This window comes from Haliaeetus albicilla, chromosome 14 (assembly GCF_947461875.1).
Source record: "Haliaeetus albicilla chromosome 14, bHalAlb1.1, whole genome shotgun sequence".
NCBI classification, from domain to species: Eukaryota; Metazoa; Chordata; class Aves; order Accipitriformes; family Accipitridae; genus Haliaeetus; species Haliaeetus albicilla.
In genome coordinates, this window is record NC_091496.1 from 25,828,384 (window position 1) to 25,853,224 (window position 24,841).

The window sequence follows — 24,841 nt, forward strand, 5'->3', positions numbered from 1 at the left end:
TGAAACGAATATGTGCCAAAGCACATCCACATGTATGTTCCTCTGTTCAGTACTCATATGAGTAATTTTATATGTTAAGGCAGCATATAAAAGGACATTACTTTAACTCATTGCTTTTTCAGTGATAAAGTTTCCTGCCATCTAGTATCAGGCAATTATCACCTATAAATTTACACCCATGCCTAATGCTATTCCACTTGATCAGGCTACTCATGTAGTTTAAAGACAGTTGCAGCTATGTGCTGGATGGATGTCTTTAATATCCACTCCTCTTTTAGTCGGGTTTCCCAATGAAGAAGAGCTCATGAGATCATACTGTAGTATTCATGCAGACATATGTCTGCCAATCCACACTCTTCTAATAGCTTTTGAACCTGTTGGCCAATTTCAAGCATGTATGACAAAGAGGAGCTAGCTTACAGATACCAAGTTTCCATACATCAAATTAAAATAGGCAGTTAAGCTGAGGAAAGAGAGATATTTGGAGTTATTAGTATGTCCATCCCCCTCCTCTGCCATTGATGGAAAGGCTGTATCATGAACACTTTAAGTCTACAGAATTCATATTAGAAAGTTATTGTGGATGCCCTGTCACAGAAAAAAGCTTCATAATTTCTAGTTTATTACACATTGGAGAATCCAAGCAGACAATACCAATCCACAAGGCTTCAATAGTTCCCATGCTGCACATTAAAGAAGCATTAGTTGCTAACAGCAAACTCTTATTTCAAAAAATTATAAACATGAAGAGCTTCCCCATTAGACTCCTGTTTGTAAAAAGTATTCTTTTGTCTTGGCCTAAATAAAATCTGAAGTATTTAGTTTAAAGGAAAACAAAAAAGCATGTACTGAAGCAGCATAGTAGCTTCCCTGGGGTTTTTTTGGGTGCTAATACTTCCTGTTTTGAATGCATGGGAACTTTCTGTGCATTTCTTTCCCAGTGTTGACATCATGGAAATTTCACAAAGTTTGACAGCCGGGTAGAAAGCAGTATTCCAGAGGGACCGTCCTCTGGGCCCTATAGTGTTTGGCAGACATTCATAAATAGGACCTGTTTTCTTTAGGTTTTGAGCAAAATCTCTTCTGGACGAATAATGGCTTAGCAAACAGCAAAATGACAGAAAAATTCTTTAACCAGCTAGGGGATCCTCTTTATGTTTGTGATGGAGCTGTTGTAACAGAATTTTAAAAAAATTAGCCTGAGAGCATCTTGTAACTAAAAATCTCAAAGAATAGAAACTCAGATACATAAAATCTTGAAGTGTCATTTTTAGTAGGATTTTTAACAAGAAGTCTAAGAGACTGGTTTTCTTTTTCTTTTCCTCAAATTCCTCATGTACTAGGAACAGCTGAGCTCTAAGCCAAAAAATACCTGAAACAAGTAAAATAACTTCTCATTTGCTATTTTAGGCATGTTTAAGGAAAAGTCACTGGGTGTAAGATAATTGAATATTTTTGTAGTGCATTTTTTATAAAACCTTGCTCAGGTAATTTGTTCTCTCCCAAGGAACAATCAAGAACACAAACACAACCTCAATTTTTTTTTTTTTTAAATTGGTTTATAACAGGCTGTATTGTCCTCAGGCAAGCCTGGAGCTCAGTTGTAAACTGACACTATTTTTGTAAACTGGCACGGGTTCACTGAAAATACCGTACCTGTTCAAGATCTGTCTCGCTGTGCTCATGTGAAATCTTCAGTAATAAGGGGAATGAATGGTATGTAAACAGCACAATGAATGTACAATGTCACCTTTTAACAGTATCTGTCTTAGCTCAGTTTGCCTTATTTAGGTATGGAATTAGCAATATTCACTGAAGATTAGAAATGTGGCATAGTACACTTCCCGGAGGGGCTCTTGGTTTCAGAAAAAAGGATCAAAGTAGCAGTTAAAGCTTAGCAAATTTCAGGGTAGAAAAATCTTCACACACCACATTTCTGCAACATTGAGTACTTTCAACTTTACTACCATTTTCACTTTTATAAATTTGGCATAAAATCCCTGTTGCATGGGATTTTATGTCCATCCACGTCCATTTTACTTTCTTTTTAGGGAGGGATAAATACACCTGCAGAGTCTGTCTGCCCTGATTCATTACTAATAGCATGAAATCTTGTAAGGGAGATCCCACCAGAAGCCTCACTGATAAGCATTTGAGTATCTGGAGTCTGGGTGTTTTTTCAAGTCATTGTTTCTAGCACTTCAAGAAACAGATTTTTCTTTGGCCTGGCAAGAGCTAGATTTCATCCGTTATGTCCTTCTTCCTCTTTCTCAGCTTTCGCGAGCAGTTGTTAAAACAGTCGCTATATAACATGTACCGAAGGCCATTTTCCTCTTCTAGTTAAGAAACATTTTTCAGTGTATTTTCTTCTAATTTTTGTGACAGCGGCACTGCAACACCTTTATATGCATTCATGGAAAATTCTTTGCTGATCTGCACAGAAGACTGTGTTTTAAACTATAATTCTTCCTTTTGAAATATGGATTATGTACGCATTGAAACAATACAGACACCAGTAGGAAATTACCGCCCTTACCACCAGAGGCACGCACGCTTTCACGGGTTTCAGAGACGGGATGACTTTTTCAGCTCAGCTGTGGCCTCTCTAAGTACTACGCACAGCATGGGGCAAATCATTGGCCGTCCTGCCCAAATAATAACTGCAGATTTTGCCCCTTTCCGGAATAATTTGTCTCCAATATGGTGGCGCTTCTCAATTTGCTGCTGGGCCGCGGGGAGCAGGCGCCGGGCTGTTAATGCCCAGATCTGGGTTCGACGTCAGCAGGGTTTAATTTCCGACGCCACGGCACCGAAGCCTTGTGAAACGCCCGTGAAATCTCACGAACGCCCCCCGTGTTTTGCGAGGTATTCCCCACTCGGGGCCAAGGTGCCGCAAGTCGCGGGTTTCGCCTACTTCAGCTTGTCTGAGCCCATCGCCCAAGGTGTCCCCAGCCCCCAAGCCCCGCCATAACGGGGGGTTTGAGGACGAGAGTCTGTCAGCGGGCAACGCGCTTCTGGGCTTGGCCCCTCCGGGCTCTGCCCCAGAGGCCCAGAGCCGAACCCACCCAGGCGGGCGCAGCTCCCGTGGCGGAAACCCGCGGTCTCTCCCAGCGAAACTCCCCCACGCCCCCGGCTGCCATCCCCAATCTGCCCCGCGGGCACGTTTCCACAGTCGGCGAGACCGCCGCTTCCCAAATCCCCCCCGCCAGCGGCTCGGGCCCCGCTGGGCCCTGACGGGGCGGGAAGCGCGGCGGCGGCGGCGGCGGCGCTAGGGCCCGGCGGGCGGCGAGCGCGGGCGGCGGCGCATGCGCGGCGCCGTCGGTGCAGCTGGCCGCCGCCGCCGCCGCCGCCGCCGCCGCCGGGCTCGGCGGAGCGCTGCGGGCGCGGGCGGAGGGGGCCGGGGGCAGCCGCCGGGACCTTCCCCTCAGCGCCCCGCCGGGCATGGGTGCCGCGGCTCCGCGCCGCGCTGCCTCGCCCCGTCCCGATGAGTCCTCGCCGGAGCAAGTGAGTGAGGGGGGCGCCCGGGCGGTGAAGTGGCCGCTGTCCCCCGGCCGCCCTCCCCGGGGCAGCGCGTCCCTCCCGGGCGGGAAGGGAGCCGGCGCCCGCGGGCCGTGCCTCCGCTGCCCTCGGCCCCGCTCCGCTGCCGGGGCAGCGCTCGGCCTCTCCCCTGGGCGCGGTTTTATTACTTTGTATTGAAAAACGCTCTCGCCCGTCAGTATCTGCGGGCGGGGCGGGAGGAGAGGGGAGGCGAGGCTGCCGGCGGCGGGCGGGCGGCGGGCAACGCGGCGGTCCCCGGTGGGCAACGCGGGGGTCCCCGCGGGGCTCGGCCGCTCCCGCCCGGGCGCGGTCGGTCGAGGGCCGCCCCGCAGCTCGGCCCGGCCCGGCCCGGCCCGGCTCGGCTCGGCCGGCTCCACCTGCGCGCTGGTTCCTCGGTAAGGAGGAGTCGCCCGGCCCCTCTCCGCCTCCTCTTCCCCTGCAGGGCGCTGGCGGCCCGGCCTCGGGAGGGAGGATGTGGTGAGAGGATGGGGCTGTCTCCCGCGGGGGCTCACCATGGCCAGGGAGGACTCGGTGAAGTGCCTGCGCTGCCTGCTCTACGCCCTCAACCTCCTCTTCTGGGTGAGTCCAGCGACGCGGAGCGGGCCGGGCCGGGCCGGGCCGGGGCTGCCGCCGCCGCCGCCCGAGCAGGTGGCGGCGACCTGGCGGCGCGGGTGGCGGGAAGCGGGGCTGGCTCGGCCGGCTCGGCCGGCGGGGCTCCCCGCGCTGGGCGGAGGGGTGGCAGTTGCCCGCCGTGGTGCAGGGCCCATGCCCGGCAGTTCCTATAGGGGAATGCTGAACGCTGCGCGGGGGGGAGGGGAAAAAAAAAAAAAAAAAAAGACTTTGGAAACTAGTTGGAAGTAAAATTAGATTTGGTATTAACCTAGTGTTATAAATACACGTGTGATACGGAGAGAGGGAAGTATTCACGGGTGCTGTGGCTTCCCGACTGGATGAGTTTCAGAGCATCCCGTGACCCGAGCTGAACTCCAAGCTCTCGCAGGTATCTGAGCAGTCAGCTGCTCTGCGAAGGCCTTGCCCAGAGCCTTTCTTGTGCTTTCCGTGGCCAGATCCTAACTGGCAGGCAAGGCCTGGGGTGATTTCTTTCTTTTGTTTTCAGCACTTCAGTCAAACCTGTATTTATAGCAGCAGGGTTTCTACCTCTCCAGCCTGAGTGGGTGTGATCAGCACTCGCTCCTGCACTTTCACAGCTCTGGACAAACAGCATGATGGAGATTGCTCACCGTCCACGCTCACTCGCACCAAATGAAACTGCTTCACCTGTACAGCTGAGATTTATGCTGGATAAGCATAAGAGAACGAAAGGGCAAAAGGCGTGACATGCCACAACTGCTTGCAGTGGCTGAGTCCTGGGGTGCTGTAGACTTGAACGATGCGGGGATAACACACGGGCTGGGACCGAGCTTAGTCTATAATGGAATTAAGATGAAGGCCCATGATTACTGAAAACTGAGTGGAGATCAGAATATGAATGAGAGAGAAAACTGTTAAACAGCATTTGGTACAGAATGGTACTTTTTATATAATGCAAGTGATCTGAAAATCTGTTGAAAGTAGGTAGCTTTGTATATTGTGTTTAACAGAGGTAAAAAGTTATTTCTGTAGTGCATGTAGGAATAAAGCCCTTTAATAGGAGATGAGGAAATCTTTCTTTTTTTTTTTAAAAAAGGATGTGTAGTAGTTTCTCACATCATACGTACATAGTTTTCATTGGATACTGTACGAAATCTAAAAGCCTATATTTTCTTTTAAGATGAAGGTTGCCTGGGTTCAGCTGACGTGAGTTCAACTTCAGATTTTTACATGTATGCTGTTAGAGTTGAGTGAATGGACATCCACATGGTTGAAAACATCCTGTCTTGCCGTTCACCTGTTTGTTGCTTTCCTCTGGTTTCCATGATTCCTGCCTTGAGCTGTCCTCATCAGTTCCCATTCACACCTTAACTCACCGCTGTCTTTGTCCCCTTAAACTTACTCTGCTCTTTTCCCTTGCCCTCCATGCTTGTTGCCTGCTGTGTTCCATCAGATTTACTATTCAACGACAGCTTTTTATAGTTGAAGTAGCCCTTTAGATGGTACCCAGGTTACACATGAGTTTATACCCTCAGGCTGTGTCAGTTGATCTGTTGAGTGGTGATGGGGCCCTTGATGCTGGAGCCAAGTGCTTAATTTCTCAGTCCTGGGATGCTTTGTGTAGGAAAGCCTGCCCTTACCTTTGGAGGGGACTGGTGTGTTGTGTTGCCCTTTTCTCTAGGGAGATCAAGGTCTCACCTGGGAGATTTAAATGTGTCTGCCCTCTTTGCTCAAATTTTAAGTTCCTTTCCATGTCATGTTGCTCCTTCTTGCTTTTCATTGTTTTGTTCATGTGTTTTTCTGTTGTGGACCTCAGGCATGGAGCTACACAGCACCTTTGAGCTTGCCAGTGGAACAGCGCTAACTACACCTGTAATGGTGTGCTGCTGTTAACTTTGTTCATTCGTAATTCATGTCTAGATTTGGTTTAGAGCATTCAGGGCTAGAAATAATATCTCATTATTTAGATGTTGTTGCCCTTTAAATAATGATGTCTCAGATCACCCTTAATTAGAAAGTGTGATTTTTTTTTTTATTTTATTATTATTTTGTTTTCCTAGTCATATAGGAAAAAGGATCTTTTGAATCTGTTGTGGTATGACAAGTCCTAAGGAAGAAAATGCTAACTTCTCATGCTTGTCTCCAAAATATAAAAAAATGCCTGTAATTCATCTTCCTAGCTGAGGCCAGGACACTGGAAATTACGCCCAAGCAGCTAAGTGAGATTTGTATAGTGCTGAAGCATGTGAATATGTAATTAAATAATAAACACCAACATAGCAGATGACTTGCACCACAGATGTTGCAGGGAATTAAAGCTGTCTTCCGTAATGTATATAAAATGAAAGGTGTAGGAACTCAAATGAAAAATTTGCCGTTCCATTTGGGAGTTCTCTGCATTTTACAAAGCAAACGAATGCAGCAGTTTGGTTCCAAGCAAATAAACAAATAAGCAAAAAAACCCGAGGCTGACAGAATTGTGTGGTAAGAAATAGGATGTGTAGTGGGTGGGTAGTTAAATGTATTGCAGTTACATCAGACTTCTTTAGAGGAATGTGTGTGTAAAAAAACCTCTTTCTGCTTCCTATCTGGTCCTGTTCAGATGTGTATTTAACAGCTAGATACAAATCTGCTACTAGCTGCTTGTTGTAGTGCAGTCTGCTCTATCTCCTCTGTCAGAGCTTGAATTTTCTCCTGTTGGGCTCAGTGGGATTTTTGCCACTGCCTTTTCTGAGTGTCAGAGCATGACCCATGGGACAGTGTTTTCTTGTGAAAAGTTCCCCTGGCAGCAGGTGGGCACAGGGGTAACGATTTCCCCTTGCCGCTGCTCTTCCCTCCATTTGGAAAGCTTCAGCTTGCCTGTTGCTTATATTAATGCTTACTTGGATAAATACTAGCCCAGGTTATGGGCTGGATGTCAGGAAGTTTAGATTAGATCAGCCCTTGAAAATGTGCAGCCATGTTCCTCCTGAGCACCGTGGGCTCTGTCCCAGTGGGTAAAGACAAGTTGTGCCGTGATTCCAGGGTATGTACAGACCTCCCGATTTGGGACACGTGTGTGATTCTCTTCAAGCCTGATCTTGGAGGGTTTTACATTTTCTCTTGCTTCCTTCCTTCCCAAGGGCCATTGCCTCCAAATGACTTCAAGCCTGTTGATAGTGTGCCCAGTGGCTGTGTCAGTTATGAGTGTTTGGCCGAAAACAGTAAAGATATGCAAACAGTGTGTGTTGACTTCTTAAAATCGTGGTTTGATTGAGGGTCCTGGCTGGAATAGGTTGACATTCTCTCTTTGTTTCACTGTGGTGGTCTCCAGCATGTGCAAAAAGGAATGCTTTCTCCTCCAAGCTGTGGGCTTGAAGCTTTTGAAGGCCTGACAAAAACTGTGCAAGAGCTGGTAGTCATTGTCTGGTATGGTCTGATTGTCAACATCTCATAAGGTAAAATTTAAAGTAAGCTTCAAGCGTCTCCTGTGTGCAACTGTCCCAGCGTGTGTATGATGGGACTCCAGCATTTGTCATTGCAGCCTGGTGAGGGCAGACTAGTGCACGTCAAGCTCCTTAAGCTGATGTTACGTGTAACAGAACTGGCTAATCTGACCATGAATATTGCTGAAAAACTTAAGATGCGGATGCTTGCTGCAATACACTGGTGTCTTCATAATTTGGTTGCTGTTGGAGCCTACAGAAGCAGAGAAGTGAGACAACTTTATCAGTCATTCTGCTGCCATCCTTGTAGCTTCTCCAGAGCATTGCTTGTAAGTGTACAGCTGGGTGCTGTCTATTCGGAAAGAAAGAAACTTTTTTTACTGGGCTCAGCTGATGAGCTGTGATGTGGAATGGTAGACAGGGTGATGTACCTGTGTGTGCATGAGAGGAAGGCAGGTGATGGCGTTTGTTATGCTTTTTGTAATTTTTGGCCTGAAGGCTGTTTAGACAATTCATAAGCAATCAACTAGAAGCCAAAGGCTCAGTTTTAGTGTTCATCCTGTTTTGATAATGAACCAATAAATGTACTGCCTTTACTGCTCCAGAAAAACACTGGTATTGTGGATGTGAATGGATCGGTATTTCTGGAGCTGCAACTTGCAGTGGATCTTGAAAGCTGTTTTCTTCTGAGATGGGAATAAACCTGTTGTCAGTGCTCTAACTGTTGTTGATTAAGTGATTGACTGTGGTAACAGACCTGATGATACCCTTCTGGAAGCTGTTTCCAAGGTCAGTTGAATCATGCATCTGACTGCAAGATGTCTCCTTCAAAGCAACAGGAGTTGCAGTTTCAGGACCTCCTTGGTCTTCTAATTTCATAAGGGTTTTTTTTGACAGTGCCCTGGACAAGGGATAACCCTCAGACTAAATCCTGCAGTTAACATTTGGTTTCATTCTTCTACCATCCTCATGTATAAATAAGCATCACTTCTTAAAGTAATTTAGGAGACTGAGACACCCAACTTGATTTCTGCAGGTTTCTCATCTTAACACACTGTAACACTGCTATTTGCAGCATATTACATTCTGGACAGCCTAATAAAAAGAGGGGACATCCAAAAATGCGTGATTGGTGTTCTGTAGTCAAGACTTGGTGCTTAACTAAGCACATGATATTAGTGGTGCTTCAGAGAAGACATGCTCCTACCACTTCCTAATTTTCTGTTCTTAGTGGCAGTATTGGTCTTTATTGTCTCTAGATAGCATGTGTCAGGATGTGGAGAAATTTAGTTTTGATAGCTCTACAAACATAATTTATGCAGTTTGAGACTACAGGGTCTCTTCTGGCTTTTCTGTATCGGCAAGCTCCTGACACTGTTCCAGCTCAGCAGCAGTTATGGATGTAACATGAGCATCTTCATTCATTTTGAGCACTGTGTAACTTGTCCTCACAGAAATCCTCCTCACCACGTTTTGTGATGTTGCCATTGTTCTTCTGTACTTTGCTGTGGTCCCCTTCCCAAATAAACCACCTTTGCAAGAGTTTATGCTGGGGAGACCTTCAGTTGCAGAACATGGCCAACCTGTAATAATGGCACAGGCATAACACGGGAGGTTATCCAAGGGCAGTGGCCCCTAGGGGTTGTGATAGTGTGCGCAAGTAGAAGCAGCACAACTCTTTGTCAATTTTCTCATTTAAGAAAAAAAAAAGGCAAAATATAGCTAACATGCAGGAAAAAGCCTGTATAGACTTTCTGTCTTGAGAAGACTGCCGGCATTTTTTTTTTTTAATTTTTTAATTTTTTTTTTTTATGGTGAGCGTGTGAGATGGAAAGGAGGAGCAGCTGCTGTTGCATTGCTTGTAATTGAGGATGACTGTACTATAGTGGCTTGGGCAAATCAAGGTTGTAAGGTGCAGATGACTGTGTCATAGGTGGTAAGGATCTTTTAACCGATGATTAGTAGTGGCACTGGATGTTTGAGCCAAGCCGCTGATGTTGCCACATCCTTCACCTTGTGAGGTTTTTCTGCCTGGGGATACACTGTTTCTGTTGAGCAGTGCATAAGCTTTCCTTTGCATACATAGCAGTACCATCTAATTTAGACTCTGTGGTTGCAGCTAATAAACCCTCCTGGCAGGTAGTAGAAATTCTGCCTTGAATTTGCACTTGTGAACAAAAAAATCACGTAAAATGAAAGAGGAGCAAGCTTCCAGTTAGTTTTCCTTTTATTTTGAATACTTTGCACATTGAAATCTTCTGGTTATGGCTACGTGTACCACCTGAGAATTTAGAGCAAGGGGATATTAATGTTGTGCAAGGAGGCACTAAGGGTGGTTGGAAGCAGTGGTATTGTGTTTCCTTCTTTTTCCAACCTCAAACGTATGTATTGTATCTTGTAATTTTTTTTGCCCCATTTTTTCAAATCTGCTGTGACATGGGAAAGAAATCAGTCCATCCTTTCTTCCCTGGAACCACATTCTGCATAGAGGTTGTGTTTCTGCTGCTTTCCAACTTCCACTCACATCGGTGGGATTTGTAGATATTTGGAATGAACAGATTTAGGGTCAATTTTTTAAGGAATTTAAGTGACTAATAATATCCACTGAAATGAATGCTGCCTGGCTTGGTACCTATAGCAGTGTAAGCATAGGGTTCATTCTAGGCTAATATACTCTGATTTTAGAGATGGCAGTGCAGATGTGCATAATTGAAACCTGATTTTGTTAGCATTCTTGTATAAAGAAAACACCTAAAAGCTATGCAAGAATTAGTCCAGCTTCTGTGGGAATATGGTGTCTTTTAAAGGAATGTGTTCAGAAGAGCAAGCTATAGGAGGAGTTTTAAAGGACCAGAAACACTTTTTATTCTGGTCTTTGAGAAATCTTTTACTTTTTGGTGTCTTTAGGCTGCATCATTTATGCAACATCATTACCTTATTAGACCATGTCCTAACAAAGTAGAGTTCAGCCTTAAGTCAACTTTATATGTACTTCTGTATAACCTTTTATTCCATGTATATCTTCATAGGTGACATGGCTCACCCTGCATGGCATGTCAACAGTGAATTGGTAGACAAGTCTCTGCAAAATGGTCCTGAAAAAGAGAGTGGTTTGATGTGATGATGGAAAGGAAAAAATAAACCCCACCCTAATGTTAGAAATTACATTAATACGGTTCTTAATAGGCATTCAGAAATCAGTGAAACCACTGACATTTTTGGGGTAATCCTTGTGATTAATTGTGTGGAGCTCACTGCATCTACCTTGAGGATGAAGGCACAAACCCGTGCTGACTAGATTTGAGCCAGTAGCTGAAGGGGAACTACTCATACCAGTAAGCCATATCTCCAGCAGAACTGGGAAGGCCAATCTAGCCTGTAGGCACTTGCGTTTTTTATCTTTAAATTTGCATCTCTTTCTGTAGAAGATAGGTACCTAATTATTCACGAATCCTCAGGAACTCCTTCTGTACCTTGAAAATTTTCCATCTCTCAGGAGTCTGTGGCAGACACTAGGCAAGGGTCATAGGAAAAATACTAATTTTTTAATCTCTTGTAGCTGTTTCCCAAGGTGTAGGGGACAGTTTAATTTCGTGCACTTTTCTAGGAATGTGTGATTTAATTAAAAACGCAGTAATCTTCATGTGCTCATGGGTAGTCATGTGTAAAACAGGAAAGTTGAGTGTTGTACCCACAACCAGCTGGTATGTAAGTCCTGTGGATCATAGGAAATACATGCCCTTTTCTCATATCAGTCTTCTAGTTATATACCCAGAGTTTAAAAATAATTTGTCTGCCACCTGTGAGGTTGACTACTATGTGTGAACAAAAACAAGCTCTTACAGAAACAAGAGTATGTTGTGTATATGTGAAGGCATATTATCTTGGTGGTGGTGTGTGGCTCGTGATGTGGATCTGGACACTTGAGCTCTTGAGCATTCCTGCAAATTACCCATGATCAACAGCACATGCCTCTGCCTCCCTAAAGGCAAAAGGTCTCTTGACAATGAGATGCTTACTTTTGAGGGAAGAGTGGCACAAATCATGTCCTAACAAGAAGTGCAGTGTCTAGGTAGTCACAGGGAGGATGGATGCAGAAATATATAGACTTTCTTATCCCTCTTTGCTTTTAATGTACCCTTGTGTTACACAGTCCAGAAGTTGGTATGTGGGTCTGACACTTGGTAGAACCAGCTGATAGATGAACTGTATCTCAACTTGTTTGCATATTTGGGTTCTTACTAGTTCTTTGTGCTGTGCTGCTGTGGGAACCTTGCGCAGCCAACTGCTGGAAAACTCTCTTGCTTCCCCCAGGAGGGTGACCTGTTAGCAGCCTGTCAGTGGTCCGGCAGTTGCCTTATTGCAAAGCGTGCGAGTTCCAGCCCATGCCAAACGCAGAGCAGGTTGTTAACTCACTGTTGCAGCTGTGCAAGCAAACCTGGATTCGGAGTGCAAATAAGTACATGCTTCAGCTGTTTGCAAGTGGGAGGGGACCAAGGCATAATCCTGTGTAGAAAGCTCAGCTAAAACTAAATGTTGGCATGTCTGTAGAATAAAAGGTGTGTTAGTGGGGAATAGGGGAATTTCCTTTTTTATAGGCCACCCTTCTTTCTCTAAACATTTAAATGCTTTTGCCAGGTAATACAGAAAAACAAGACCTCTTGTCCTGCTCTCCCCCGCCCTTACGCCCCTCCCTCCCAAAAAAATGTAGTCGTCTGTTTATCCAGGGATCTGAGTCATCTGTGTTTGTTCAGTGATCTGAATATTGAACCTAATCGTGAAAATCCTGTGAAAGCATTGCAACATGCTCTGTTCATGACCTTGTAGTGATTTGCCCCCGGCCCTCCCCCTTTGGTAAGTCACAGCTCAGGTTACCCAAATCAATTTTAACTGGAAAATTTTCTCAAGGTTTATTTCTTTACTAAAATTAAAGGATGTGTGCTGATGAATGTTGTCATATCTTGGAAATAATTTCCTTGGAGCTGGAAACCTTTTTCTGCAAAGCAAATTGCTCTGTAGTGCTGCTAGTCAGCATTTTGTACGGGTACCAGAGCGTGGTCTGAAGTTGTTTACCCCATCTGTTAGGAAAAAAAAAATGGTGTGTGATTTTTAATATGGAAGATACTTTTAATCTTTCCTCTGATTTAATAATGAAAAAAACCCCTTCTCTCAAATTTGAGCACAGCAACTTTCATTGTCAAAAATTAAGGCATTAGAGTGTTTGAATGAAAAAAAATGACAAAAGAATGAGAACAGGTGTGCAAATAGTGACAGCAATTGGTATTGCTCCCTCAAAGACAGAAATCCATGTTCATTTATTAATTGAAAATGCAGATTTATTTTCCAGTTTAGGTATGGCCTAAAAGATATTGTGAGTAGGACTCTTACAGTAAGGGCTTATTATTTTATATTTTCATGTTGATGCATATTTTATGTAAAAGAGTTTCAGAGACAATATAAACTATGCTTGGGAATGACCACTCCTAACAGTTTGAGTCCATTGTTGGATATTGTAATTCAGTTGTCTGAGAAAGCTCTAGTATCTTTATAAACTTTATGTTATAAATCAGTTTGGAAATTTAATATATTACTGTGTGATCTGCATATTGCTCATATATAAAAATATAATTTATTACTTTTGTTTAATGAGTGTGAAAATATATTTAAAGTAGAGTATGACAGCAGGCAGTTTTGTAAACTCTTCAGTGTCATGTTGATGGCTATATAACATACTGTGACAGTTCAGAATGAAACCCATAGTGACTTGTGCAGCCAGCTGCAACAAATAAACATGTTTTACTGCCTACTATCATATTATGTTTACAGCACAGCAGACTGGCTGTTGTCAGAGAAGCTTGGATGAAAACTTTTTGGTGAAATGATGTAACTGCTAATGTGGTGAGAATTATCTTGGTAGTTTTATTTCTCATAAACTTGTGTCCTTTCATCTGATTGCTTGATACGGATTTCTAACTGTGTTTTACATCTAAATTAGTTACAGAACAATAGCTGAAGTAGGGGCTGGCAGTTTTTTAAGGCTGCCTTTTTTTCCATCCTCAAATGAACCAGCACAAACTTTAATCAGGACCTTGCCCCTGCCCATGACTCCTTGAAAATCGCGTGGCAGTGAATTGCAGCGATATGACTGCTGTTCTTTGCTGGTAGGTTTGGGTGCACACCAAGGCTGTTGGGGAGGTTGTTATTGTTCCTGCCTACTGAGCACATGGGGTGAGTCGTACTGCTGATGTTAGTGTAAATGCTGTGCTGCTGGCTGCAGATCTGCCTCTGCCGTAAGTTGTGTGAAGTGCTGGGTGCCTGGAGCCTCCTTGATGTCAGCTGGCACTTGAGGATGCTTAGCGCTTAAACAGGGCAGCACATAGGCATGCCAAGTCATAAGCAGGAGGCTGTGGAGGTTTGGCGTGTGTGTCGTGTTCTCGCTGTGATTCCCCTGTGGCTATGGAGCAGGTGAGCAAGTCGACTGATGGGTGTGAGTTAGTGCTTCATAATCTTTTGTCACTAAACTAAACATCAGTCATTATTACGCAGGACAGCCTGGTGTTGCAAGCGCATCTTTCATCCTGCAGGGTGTTCCTGCCCAGAGGCTCGCTTTTGCTGATCAGAAGGGATACGACTTTTTTCCCAGCACTTCCCTTTGGTAACGAAAAGCTACCAAGCACTTGCCAGGTTATGTGCTGTAAAATGTGCCTTTTGTAATTAATCTGTTGCTGAATGGCTTTTTCGAGTTGGCACGGTTTGCTCTTTCATGGGCCTCTCTGTTCAAGAGGAGCTTCTTGAGTATTTGCCTATTCTCTTTCTGAGCCATGTTTTTATGCCACCCCAGTTTGACAGTGTTCCTGACTTTCATGGACGTGAATCTAGTGTGTCACAGCATGCTGGCTTTCAGGTCATTTGGAGTAATAATTCACTTTGGCCTTTCTTCAAAATAAGGTGCCAAAGGTGCCTCCCAAGGAATTTGTTTGGTCGGCAGGAGGGTGTTGCACAGGTAATCTGTGTGTAACATCTGTGTAGCAGCGTGTCAATAACACCTGAAGGAGTTAATGATAGTGAGATCATTCAGGGCACACGGTAGGTGAGCAGATGAGCTGTAGCCTGGCTCTCACAGGGGTTACAGAGGGAATTTTCTGGTGTGTAATTTACGTCCAGCAAGAAGCAGTAGTAATTGGCTGTTAGTTATTTACACTGAAGGAGAACAGCCAGGGGGACCTAAATGGCTAAAAGCTTTTTGAATGAAGTGAGAGACCTTTCATAGAGAGCTTGTTCTTATGAACTGAAATAGTGTTCATGCAGTTACATTATTGGTGAAGGTTATGTTTCCTAGGTGAAGGGAAGCAGTCCTTTTCTTCCAGTTGCTGTTCGTGATAAGTGAAAACCGAGTCATGCTCCATGATACGGTCATTAAGCATTTCTGTAGAACTCATGTGGCCATGCATTGGCCACAGCTTGGAGATGTGTCTGCCTAGACTTTCCCCTCACTGATTTTGTGGGGGCAAAAATACATATCTAGGTAGAGAAGACTCAACTTAGGCAGACAGAGCAGAAATAAAAGTTGTCCTCCTTCCTGATTTGCCTTTGTAGACAAGTCCTTTCTCCTAGCAAACCGAATGATTCTCTCAGTGGCAGGACTCTGCTCATTTCTTTTGGTCTCTAGGAAGTCCTTTCTGTCCCCTCTGCCTTTTAGCTGGTTGCCGCATGATCTCCGTCGTATCTCGGAATAATCTGCAGGCTCCAGTATCCATGTGGTGACCTTCTGCCTCCCAAATCTTACCTCTGCTGAAGAAGCGATCTCTTGCCTTCTTCCAAGGAGTTCATCTCCTCTTGTTGCTGTACGGGAATGTATTGCCGCATACTGAAGGCTGAAAGAAAACAAGTGCAGCCTGCGAGTTCCTGATGGAGAGCAGGGACTAGGCTGTTAGGCCACCAGTCTGGCATGGGAGGGAGAATATTATTTAGCAAGTGAACATTTTTGAAGTTTTTGCAGCAGGATCATTTCACTCTTATTAAGAGTTGCTGAGGAGTGTGGTTTTGATGGACTTCTCACTTCTGAGCACCACTGCTGTAAAGCCAAGTAACCGAATTTATCTTAAGTATTTTACTATAAACAGAGTGGAAGTGCAAGCTAATACTTTCTCTGTGTTTATCAGCAGTCCTTGCAGGGAGATGTGGAGGGTTAAAAAAGTTTTCTGTTGCTTTTTGACCATAAGAAGGTAAGCTGTTTGCCTGTAGTCCTCTTTACCTCTCTTTGTGTTAGAAACATGTTTTTTATTGCTTGTGTGGTATATTTGCCTGATGCTTAGGAGGAGATTCTAGTCATCATCTTTTCCTTGCTCCTGCAGCTTCCTGCAAATAACAGAAAACGCTCTTTACTCCTACTGTTCCACCAGGCAAAATAGATCCCCCAGAGCATAAAGGACACACGTGTATGTAGTAGACTTGTAGCATGCACTAGCTTTCAGGACTGTGCTTGCAGCATGCCAAGCACCTAGGGCTCTCGCTGGCACCACCCAGAACCGAGGCAGTGCCTGTAGTTTGTGCATCAGTTTTGAGAAGCAGGAGGAAGCCGTGGGGTAGCCACTGGGACTTCTCATGAAATTTTAAAGGCAGAAGTAGCCTGCTGTGGGTGTGCTGCGGGCAAAGGAGCCGATAAGGACACGGGGTGACTTTTCTTATGTGTTAGGTTTGAACCAATTAATTTGTTATTCACAACAACTTTAGGGAAATGTGAGGGCGTGTGGGAAGCTAGCTTTTGAAGGCAGCAGGGGAGATGAGCAATTCCCACTGATTTAAGAAGCCATTGGTATAATGCTGAGGTTTCCTGGCATCCACCTATACAATGCATGAAAACAGTAGTATTCAGGAGAGCCAGCACGCTTAGGTCCCTGTCCCTCGGCTAGACAGTGGTGCTTCTGAAGTCCAGGTTCAGCCCTTGAGTGGTGGTTCAGGCTTAGGTGCCCATGTGAGGCTGATATTCCTAAATTCTCCTTTGGGTGTAGTAAACCAGCTGAATTCCCTGAAATGGTTTGAGAAATAAGCAGTGGCATTCGTAACCTCAACTTTGCTCCGTTTTGTAGAAAGCCAGCGGTTCCCTCCTCTCCTTGAAGGAGTTCATAGCTGCATCTCACACCTTCTGTTTGGGGAGCAGTGCTCCGTCTGTCCTGCGGGTGCAGGAGGAGACGTGGTGCTCTTGGGGCCGGAGAGCACGCACGAAGGGGACGATGCCGCTGCTACGTGAGCCCTCCTCCAGGAGGAAGGGCATACCGACTTACGTAGCCCGGTGCAAAATACGTGAACAAGTGCCGTGAAGAGTGTTTTCTCCTCTAGTGGTACCTCTGCTGCAGCGGTGCTGTCACGGCGTGTCAGGTGTGTCCTGACCTCCTTGTTCAGGTTTGGCTTCTCAAGAAAATCGGAGGCCAGAGCTTCTGCTGGTAGGTCTCGGGTATCCCGGAGTGCACAGTGGCATCAGGTGACAAGAAATCCGGGTCTGTTGAGGTGGTGGCAATTCTAGGTGGGTTCAGTCTCAGGGATTTATTTGCCGTAGGAGCAGTCCTGGTGAAAGTGTAGTGGCTTTATGCCTCCCAAGTGCCTGGCAGGTTAGGCACCCAAACGCTTTGATGATCTGGGGTTTATAATTGAAGTACGGTGAGTTTTATTGTCATTCTACGGTTCAGGAAACTGAGGTATAGTGTTTGTGGTGTGACTTTTTCTGAATGAGCGAGAGAATCAGATTCTTCTAAATTTAACCCCAAGATAAACCTCCTCTCCTCTGTGTCAGTGTATCAGTAATGTTATATCCTGTAAGGGGCTTCAGATTATTCTTCACTGGCTGTGTACCTGAGTGTGGCTTCATGGTTTCATACAGACTGGTGGGTATCACCTCTGAGCCCTGAGAGTCGCTGGTTTTAGCAGCATTAACCCTTCCTGTTGTTTCTGTGGTGTGTTGTGCAGCGGTGGGACTTGAGCCGGCAGTGGCATCACCAGGTGGAAGAGAAGGTATCCAGGCATTTATTATGCATACTGGGAGAGAAGATTATTGTCATGGCTCCCTAAATACTTGGGCAACAAACCAGCTCTAAGCATATAGAAGTACAATTTTGGGGACAGATGCTCTTTGGATAAATGAATGCATGAAAGATGCACTGATCCTCTACTTAAATTATGAATGATCTTGCAATTTTAAAAAAATGTATGATAAATAAATTAATCTTTTCTTTTTAGTTGATGTCCATCAGCATATTAGGTGTTTCGGCTTGGATGAGAGACTACCTGAATAATGTTCTCACTTTAACTGCAGAAACAAGGTAAAGCTTTCCTTAAACCTATTAATCTGTGTGGATGATTGATTGTGGTATATGTCATTCATTCTGTATGGCAAGTTTCCTAATGAGGATTTCTAGAATTAAGAAGCCTTCAGCTGGGCTAATTATTGTTTTGTTGAAAGGTGTATTTTTACCACCATTTCTGGCATCAGTTGAAATTAGAGAAGGGGGAAAGATATGAATTCAGTCTTGTTTTATTCCTGTGCCTTTCTCTTCTGACAGGGATCAATTTTTGGCCCTTTGCCAACATGTAACCATATTATATTACTGTTTAGTTTTGAATACTTTATTCAGTCCAGAGATTTAGGAATGCTGTTAGTTTTATGACAGCAGTGCTTATGAGCCCTAGTGATGGAACAAGGCCTCATTGTGCTACAAACTGTGCAAGTGCAGGATAGGAAGATCGCCTTCACTCCAAAGAGATTTTGTATGATGCGTTACTTTCTGGTACCTGAATAAAACCATGTAGAAGATATTTCTGTGAAATGTGTGAGGTGCTGGAAAGAATGCATCTGCTAATCCACCGTTTTTGTTTTAATGGCTGTATTAGTTTTTCTTCTGTATCATTTTTGTGTGATTATGGGTTTTTTTGATTTATGGTTCTGATTGGTTTTAGGGTGGAGGAGGCTGTCATTTTGACTTACTTTCCTGTGGTCCACCCGGTCATGATTGCAGTCTGCTGTTTCCTCATCATAGTTGGAATGCTGGGCTACTGTGGAACAGTGAAAAGAAATCTGTTGCTCCTTGTCTGGGTATGTTTCATAACCTCTAAAAGCAGCTAACTTCTGCTTTGCTTCAACAGTGTAAGAAAAGTTTTAATCCACAGGCACTAGATAAATACTGATTATTTTTTATTACCATGTTGAATTATGATATCGGTGAGGAATTGTAATTGCAAAGCACACAGTAGGAAAGAATTTATTGCCTAGACTGCATTATGCTGTGACTGAAAGACAAGCAGTGTCTCATTTGCAAAAATCCACTTCATTTAGTAGAGGAGTTGCTGAAGGGAAAAATAACTCACACTCTTAAGTACTAATAATTACAGGAACGTGAGTCTGAGTGCTCTGAAACAAACCCTTATGCTACCCTTTTGACTCTTGGCTGTGCAACAGCTAAATAGCCTAGACTTTGCTTTATTCCCAGAGTTGATTGTGTGTATAAAGTAACAGCATTTGTAGCTGATGAAGGTTAATTCTGAGTGTACTCAGAAGCTTTGCCTTCTCTTACGTGGATGTGGGATTTTGCAGTTGCATTTGGTTGTGAGCAAGTTCAGAAATAAATTCCAAGTACCCAGCTTTTTCCTTTGTTCGGAGGCTACATAACTGAGCCAACAGCGGCTGAAAAGCAATAGTCTCTCCTGCACAAGAGTCTGTGTATAATTTAACTGTGATGAGGCCTCGACTGTCAAGGGACCCAAATGTCTCTTTCTTCGTCTGGAAGTCAGTGAGTTGAGGACAATTAAAAAAAAAAAAAAAAGAAAAATAAACAAAGCCACAAGAAAAAACAAACCCCAAACCAAAAAGCCCATAAAACTTGCACAAATGCTAAAGGTTTGGAGTTTAAAAATATTTAGACCATTGGCAACACTGAGATCAAGGAGTGTCATACCTGTATGCTGTTAGAAGTTTAGCTGGTAGCCCTTTGCAGAGTTGGGCTTTGTCTTTTAACATGAGGATAAGCAGGATTCCAGGCAGTCTGTAAGCCCTAGAGAGTGGGAGCAGTGGGTGTGAAAGAGGTGTCAGACTTGGCTATCCTAATTGGAGTAGGAGGAAGTGGACAGGTAAAATCTTTCAGCTCTTGAGAATATCCAGGAGTCTTACACAAGTAGAGTTGGGCTCCTGCTGTTTTTTCACTGCAGTCTGTGTTGGGTTCTCGCAAACTGTATATGGTTGCATTTTTCATGTGGATCTTTGCAGGCTTAAGTACACGATAGCTGGACCTCACAAATCTTGCACAAAACGACAAAAAAAATAGTGAGAAGTTGGCTGACATTTATGCAACCTTTGCTTTGTTTAATAGGAAATATTCTAACTACAGCTAAAACAGTTGGGAAACTGTACTGGGGTTTTGTATTAAAATGTCTTTTTTATTTGAGAGGGTTGGAGTAAGCTTTATTTGAGACTTCCAGCTGAAGGTCTGCAGCAGAAGTGTTCCTCAATTGCAAGAAGGGCAAATGCTGTTTCCCCTTTTGGATATTTGTTAAGTCAACAGTATAAATATTATTGTTTCAAAGCTATATAGTTAGGAAGAATTCTCATTTAAATCTGAATACTTTATAGTAATATAATAGTCATGCATTTTTTACCTCTAGATCTTAACATTGCAATGTTAAAGTCAATGGGAATAAGTTCTAAGGCAGATATTACTTAGTTATAAGCACTTGCATAAAAATAATGGATTAACGTAATTTCATACCATGCAATTATTTATCTAGTAATCTTTCTTACATACCTTAAAAGGGCTTTGTACATATTTTTGTTTTATATAAATAGTGGAAGTATTAAAAGATGGTAAACTTATAAACCCTTAGTTTTTATGGTAAGGTTGTAAGATTATTTTCATAAAGTGTTTTTTATTTTATAGTCATGATAGTTTTTAATGTGAATTAAAATCAATTAAAAGGCAAAAGAAACTATGTGATGTAGATCAATGCTACATAGTATCTGGAAAAAAAGTTACTGTTTTTTGGTCTAAGCCTTGAAAAATAATCCTAACTAATTAAAAAGAAAATGAAGTTCAAACTGGTTTTGGCCTTCAGTTTATTTAAACTGCCAGTGAAAAGAAGAAATCATTTGTAGCTTTTAATGCCATCTGGAAATAAATTATTTAAAGTGTGTTTAGGCAGTCAAATTATACTAAATCAAAACAAGACATTTCTATCATTTTATGTTGCAATATTTCATTTTCAGGAGCCTGAGAATTTGCTCTTGCTAGCAAACTGATAAGCAAAACTAAATGATATCTTCCTAAGCATGTCATTGTCTTTGATTAATTGTTAAATGAATGCAGTCGCGTTATAGCACAGAAGTGTGCAGACGTTAAGTCAATGCTTCATTCATCAGACTAATCAGAAAAGTGATGGATCAACAAAATGAGCTTTTTTACAATCAGATGAACTAAAAGAAAAAGAACCTTCATGTAAAACATTAACAATATCTTCAGTCGTGCTTTTAATCTTCTTTTTGAAGTACATGAACAGCCATAAATGATGGCATGCAGAGATATTTGGACACAAATCTTGACGTTCCTGGCAGCATGCTAATTGCTAGTGCTAATGTCGTTAATTGAATTGGATTTTTGGAAAAATCTAATAAAGCATAAGGACCACAAAATATATATATTATGGTTTTAGATATTTTTAATACATCTGAATACATAATTATTTTAATTTGTTTTTGAAATTTTATCTTAGCAATTAAATGCTTGAAACCTTCCCATCTTCACATGGGGCATAAGTATAAATTGAACTAATGTTTACTCAGCTTAGTAGTAAGAAAAAATAACACCTCAGTCTTCTGAGGTGCATACTCTGGATTATTTGTAGAACCAGCATTTTAAAGCTATGATCATTTAATTTTAATTGCTTCAGGAATGCATAGTCCTGAAGGCTAGCTGGTGTAAAGAGCCCATGTGTCCCTTAAGTGTCTATAATATAATTTTGTTGTGTGTTGTGAATGACCAGCGTCCTCAATGTAGAAGTGACTGTGATGCCAGCCTAAACTGGAAAATCTGGACTCTTCCAAGTCACTGACTTGAATGTGTAAAAAGTCAAAGGATGAGAAACTAGAGTCTGGGTTTTATGATGCTTGTTACAGTTTTTCAAACCAGGTTCTTTAAATTATTTTTTTTAAATCCAGAACCATCATTTGCCTCTTCTCTTCTGAGGCCCTGTACGTTTTGGATTGTTTTTGAAGTCTGTTGTGCACATAGCCTAACTAAAAAAAAAAAAAAACCACCCCCACCCCCCATGGCATATGTTCTTTAAGAATAATAACCTTAAGGGTGTGTGAATTTTTTTGAAGTTCTTTTTTTATTAAAGCAAGAGTAAACTCTTGCTTGACAAGAAGAGCTTCATGAAAATCCCACTGGAAAAATATTTTCCTGGCTGGAGTTTTCATTGCAAATTTCTGGCATTTGTAACTATGAGTTTTCTTTAATTACAGCATTCAGACAGCACAGGATTCAAATTTGTCTGCATATGTTTTAACAAAGGGAAAAACTGTTAGAAATATTTGATAGTCAATAGGGCAAATCCTGTTACTGATTTTTATCATAAAGTTGGAAGAGAAATAAATATTCCTCAGAGCTAAACGTTGTTAGACCCTGTTGGTGTGTGGTCAAACAGCTTGTTAATTCGGTTGTGTCAGAACCTGGTTATAAATTGGAACTTGGCAGACTAAATTGTCTGTTAATTGAGCTGAAAGACAACCAGAATAATCATCATTAAACTAAACCGATCTTTTCTTTAAAAGCAGGCAAATATTTCATAAAGTGAAAAAATGAAATTATACTGTGTTTTGGTTGAAAAGGTAAACTGGACACGTGACAAACCTAAGATGAATGTGGCTGTTCCATGTCAGTAGTTCTCAGCCGGCTAAATGCAGTGTTGGTGAAAGTGGTGAAGTCCATCTGAAGAATGACAGGGAACCGCTGACTGCATCACCACTTGGGCAGATTGTTCTATACCCATACGCCCATTTCCATCCAGGTGGATGCAGAGGTGGTAGGAGGCCATTGAATTTGGACATCTGCTGTGTTGCAAGATATCAATAACTGCGAATGTCTTTCTAGAAGGCACTGTTACTCTGTGTGAAATGTTGACTGCTCTACGGTACCGCAGCACCAACTATTCTGCAGTACTTGTGGCTACAGTTGGCATCAATTAGTATGCGATTTTTGTGATCATTAATTTTTCTGTCTTTTTTTTTTTGTGGCAGCATGTATTTCTGCAATAATGCATAATATAGGTTATTTGTTCTGTAATAATAAATGATATTTGTTCTGACCCATGTGGACTCTTACCACAGTCACAGCTGCTTCAGTACCCTGTACTAACATTTGGCACTGGCATTGTTATTTACCAACCAGAAGTATTTCTTCATTATTTAACTACCAAGCATTGAGAGGGAAGCAATAACTGACAAACATAATTGGTGTAAACCTGTGCAGTTTAGAATTAGACAGGACAGAGACTGAGTTAATTTTCCTCTTTGGTGCCTTTTATCAGCAGTTTATTTATGAATGTGATGTGAGCAGGAGGAAAACAAAGATTCAGAAGACAGCTTGGCCTGCCTTGTTGAAAGACTGGTTTGAGTGGGTTTTTAATACTGTAGTATAAGTTTGATGAGAAGCCAGTACTGTGCTAAAAGTCAAGTTCAGATAGTCAGTAGGTAAGTAAGGGGCTGGACATTTAGCTTGCATTTTGAAGTGCTGCTTGTTTGATGTTCCACTTGTAAGAGAAAGTATGCTTAAGGTTCACCAATTTTTATTATATCCCAGCAGTTTCAGATATAAGCAACTTTCTCAAGCAAATAAATAGACCTTCCCCCCCCCCCCCCCCCCTATTTTTAACTTTCAATTCAAAGGTGAACTGCTCGAGGAGATGCTGGTACTAATCATTGTTAGACATCTTTTTGCCTTGAAAGGGGGTAGAGGGTAAGCTTCTTTCCTGTTCAGATCAGGATTTTTAAGGTTCAGATTGTTATATCTTGAGATCGGTGTTTGTGATGCCACAGTGTCACCACAGAGCAGAGCTGGGCTTTGCAGGAGCTGATGCACTCTGCAGGGCTCCCAGCGCGGTGGAGTGGACTACACTGGTTCTGGGCTCCAGTGCCAATCTCTCTGTCTGTCTGAGCACGAGGTGTGTTTTGTTGACCTTGTGTTCTCCAATGTCGATGTACACCGCTGTGTACGTACTTAAAAGACTTTTGAAAAAGGGAGGTGCTTTGAAACAGTGCCTAATTTTCTTAACTAGGAGAGGGAACTTAGAGATGAGAGGTGCAAGTTGCCTTGCCCAGCATTATACGGGTTATTGGGAGGCATTTAGAGAAGAAGGGTGCTGCCTGCTGAATGAACTGCAAGCAAGAGCAGCTGCCTATTTGAGCAGCGTGGAGGGAAGAGGGTTGGGGTGGAGGAGCACGACAGGAATTGAGCTGGTGGGAGTGTCCTGCTCTTCTTGCAAATGCTTGGCTTAAATCCAAATATTTGCTGCGCTCACGGTGATGATCTGCTTCCTTCAGCCCAGTGCTTAGCAGCTGCCTTGAATGCACAGCCGTGTTGTAACAGAGCAGAGGCAGCGCGGTGCTATTTGGCGCAGTTATCCAGCAGCTCAAAGTAACAAGAACTGTCCAGCCCCTTGAGGGCTATTCAGGGAAATGCCTTTGACTTATGACAGCAAGGTTGGACAGTACAGTTATGATGCTGTCCATTGAAAATTTTTTTTTTTTGCGTACTTCTGCAATAGTGAAGAGCCACTTGCTCATCCTTATGGAAAAAGGTACAGTGCTAAATTAAAAGGTAAATACCTGTTGACAGGTGCAGTCATTTTATGGTTCCAGTATGTTTTCAGCATGAAACATGCTGCCTGGAATTCTGTGACACACTTTGCACTGCACGATATACTTTTAGGCTCACCTGATGGGGGTGGCTCTTTGCTTGTTCTTGGGGATGTGTGTCCTGAGTATTCGTTTTACTAGGTGTCACCACGTCTGGCCATATGATCCAAAACTTTTGGAGCAGGACTTGCTCCTTTTGTCTTCCTTGTTCCTGTTTTCCCCCATTCCCACTTGTTATGCTGTTAATATTGCTTCCGCCCTCCAAGTTCTCGAAAGTCATTCCTAACTGCAGCAATAGAAGAGACCAAAACGGTACCAGAGCTGAAAAGGGCTCTGGAGTGGTACTCCCTGGTGAACAGAGGGGGGAAGATAGTAATAGAAAGGTTGGTGAAGCGGA

The 24,841-nt window shown here is 43.1% G+C and overlaps 1 protein-coding gene across 4 annotated transcripts in view; it reads left to right on the forward strand.

Annotated features, from left to right (window-relative positions):
* The first annotated feature begins 3,348 nt into the window (after window positions 1-3,348).
* The window catches only part of TSPAN12 (tetraspanin 12), a 45,275-nt gene continuing 23,782 nt past the window's right edge, over window positions 3,349-24,841 (forward strand). Inside the window, exons 1-5 of one of the 4 annotated variants that reach the window (XM_069802050.1) lie at window positions 3,349-3,504; window positions 3,980-4,116; window positions 5,309-5,334; window positions 17,787-17,869; window positions 18,504-18,639. In XM_069802050.1, coding sequence (XP_069658151.1) covers window positions 3,485-3,504; window positions 3,980-4,116; window positions 5,309-5,334; window positions 17,787-17,869; window positions 18,504-18,639 — 402 coding nt within the window. In that variant the 5' untranslated portion in view covers window positions 3,349-3,484. Of the gene's footprint in view, window positions 3,529-3,979; window positions 4,117-5,308; window positions 5,335-17,786; window positions 17,870-18,503; window positions 18,640-24,841 lie in introns of all 4 variants that reach the window. The other 3 variants (XM_069802051.1, XM_069802052.1, XM_069802053.1) reach the window with 3 other exon arrangements.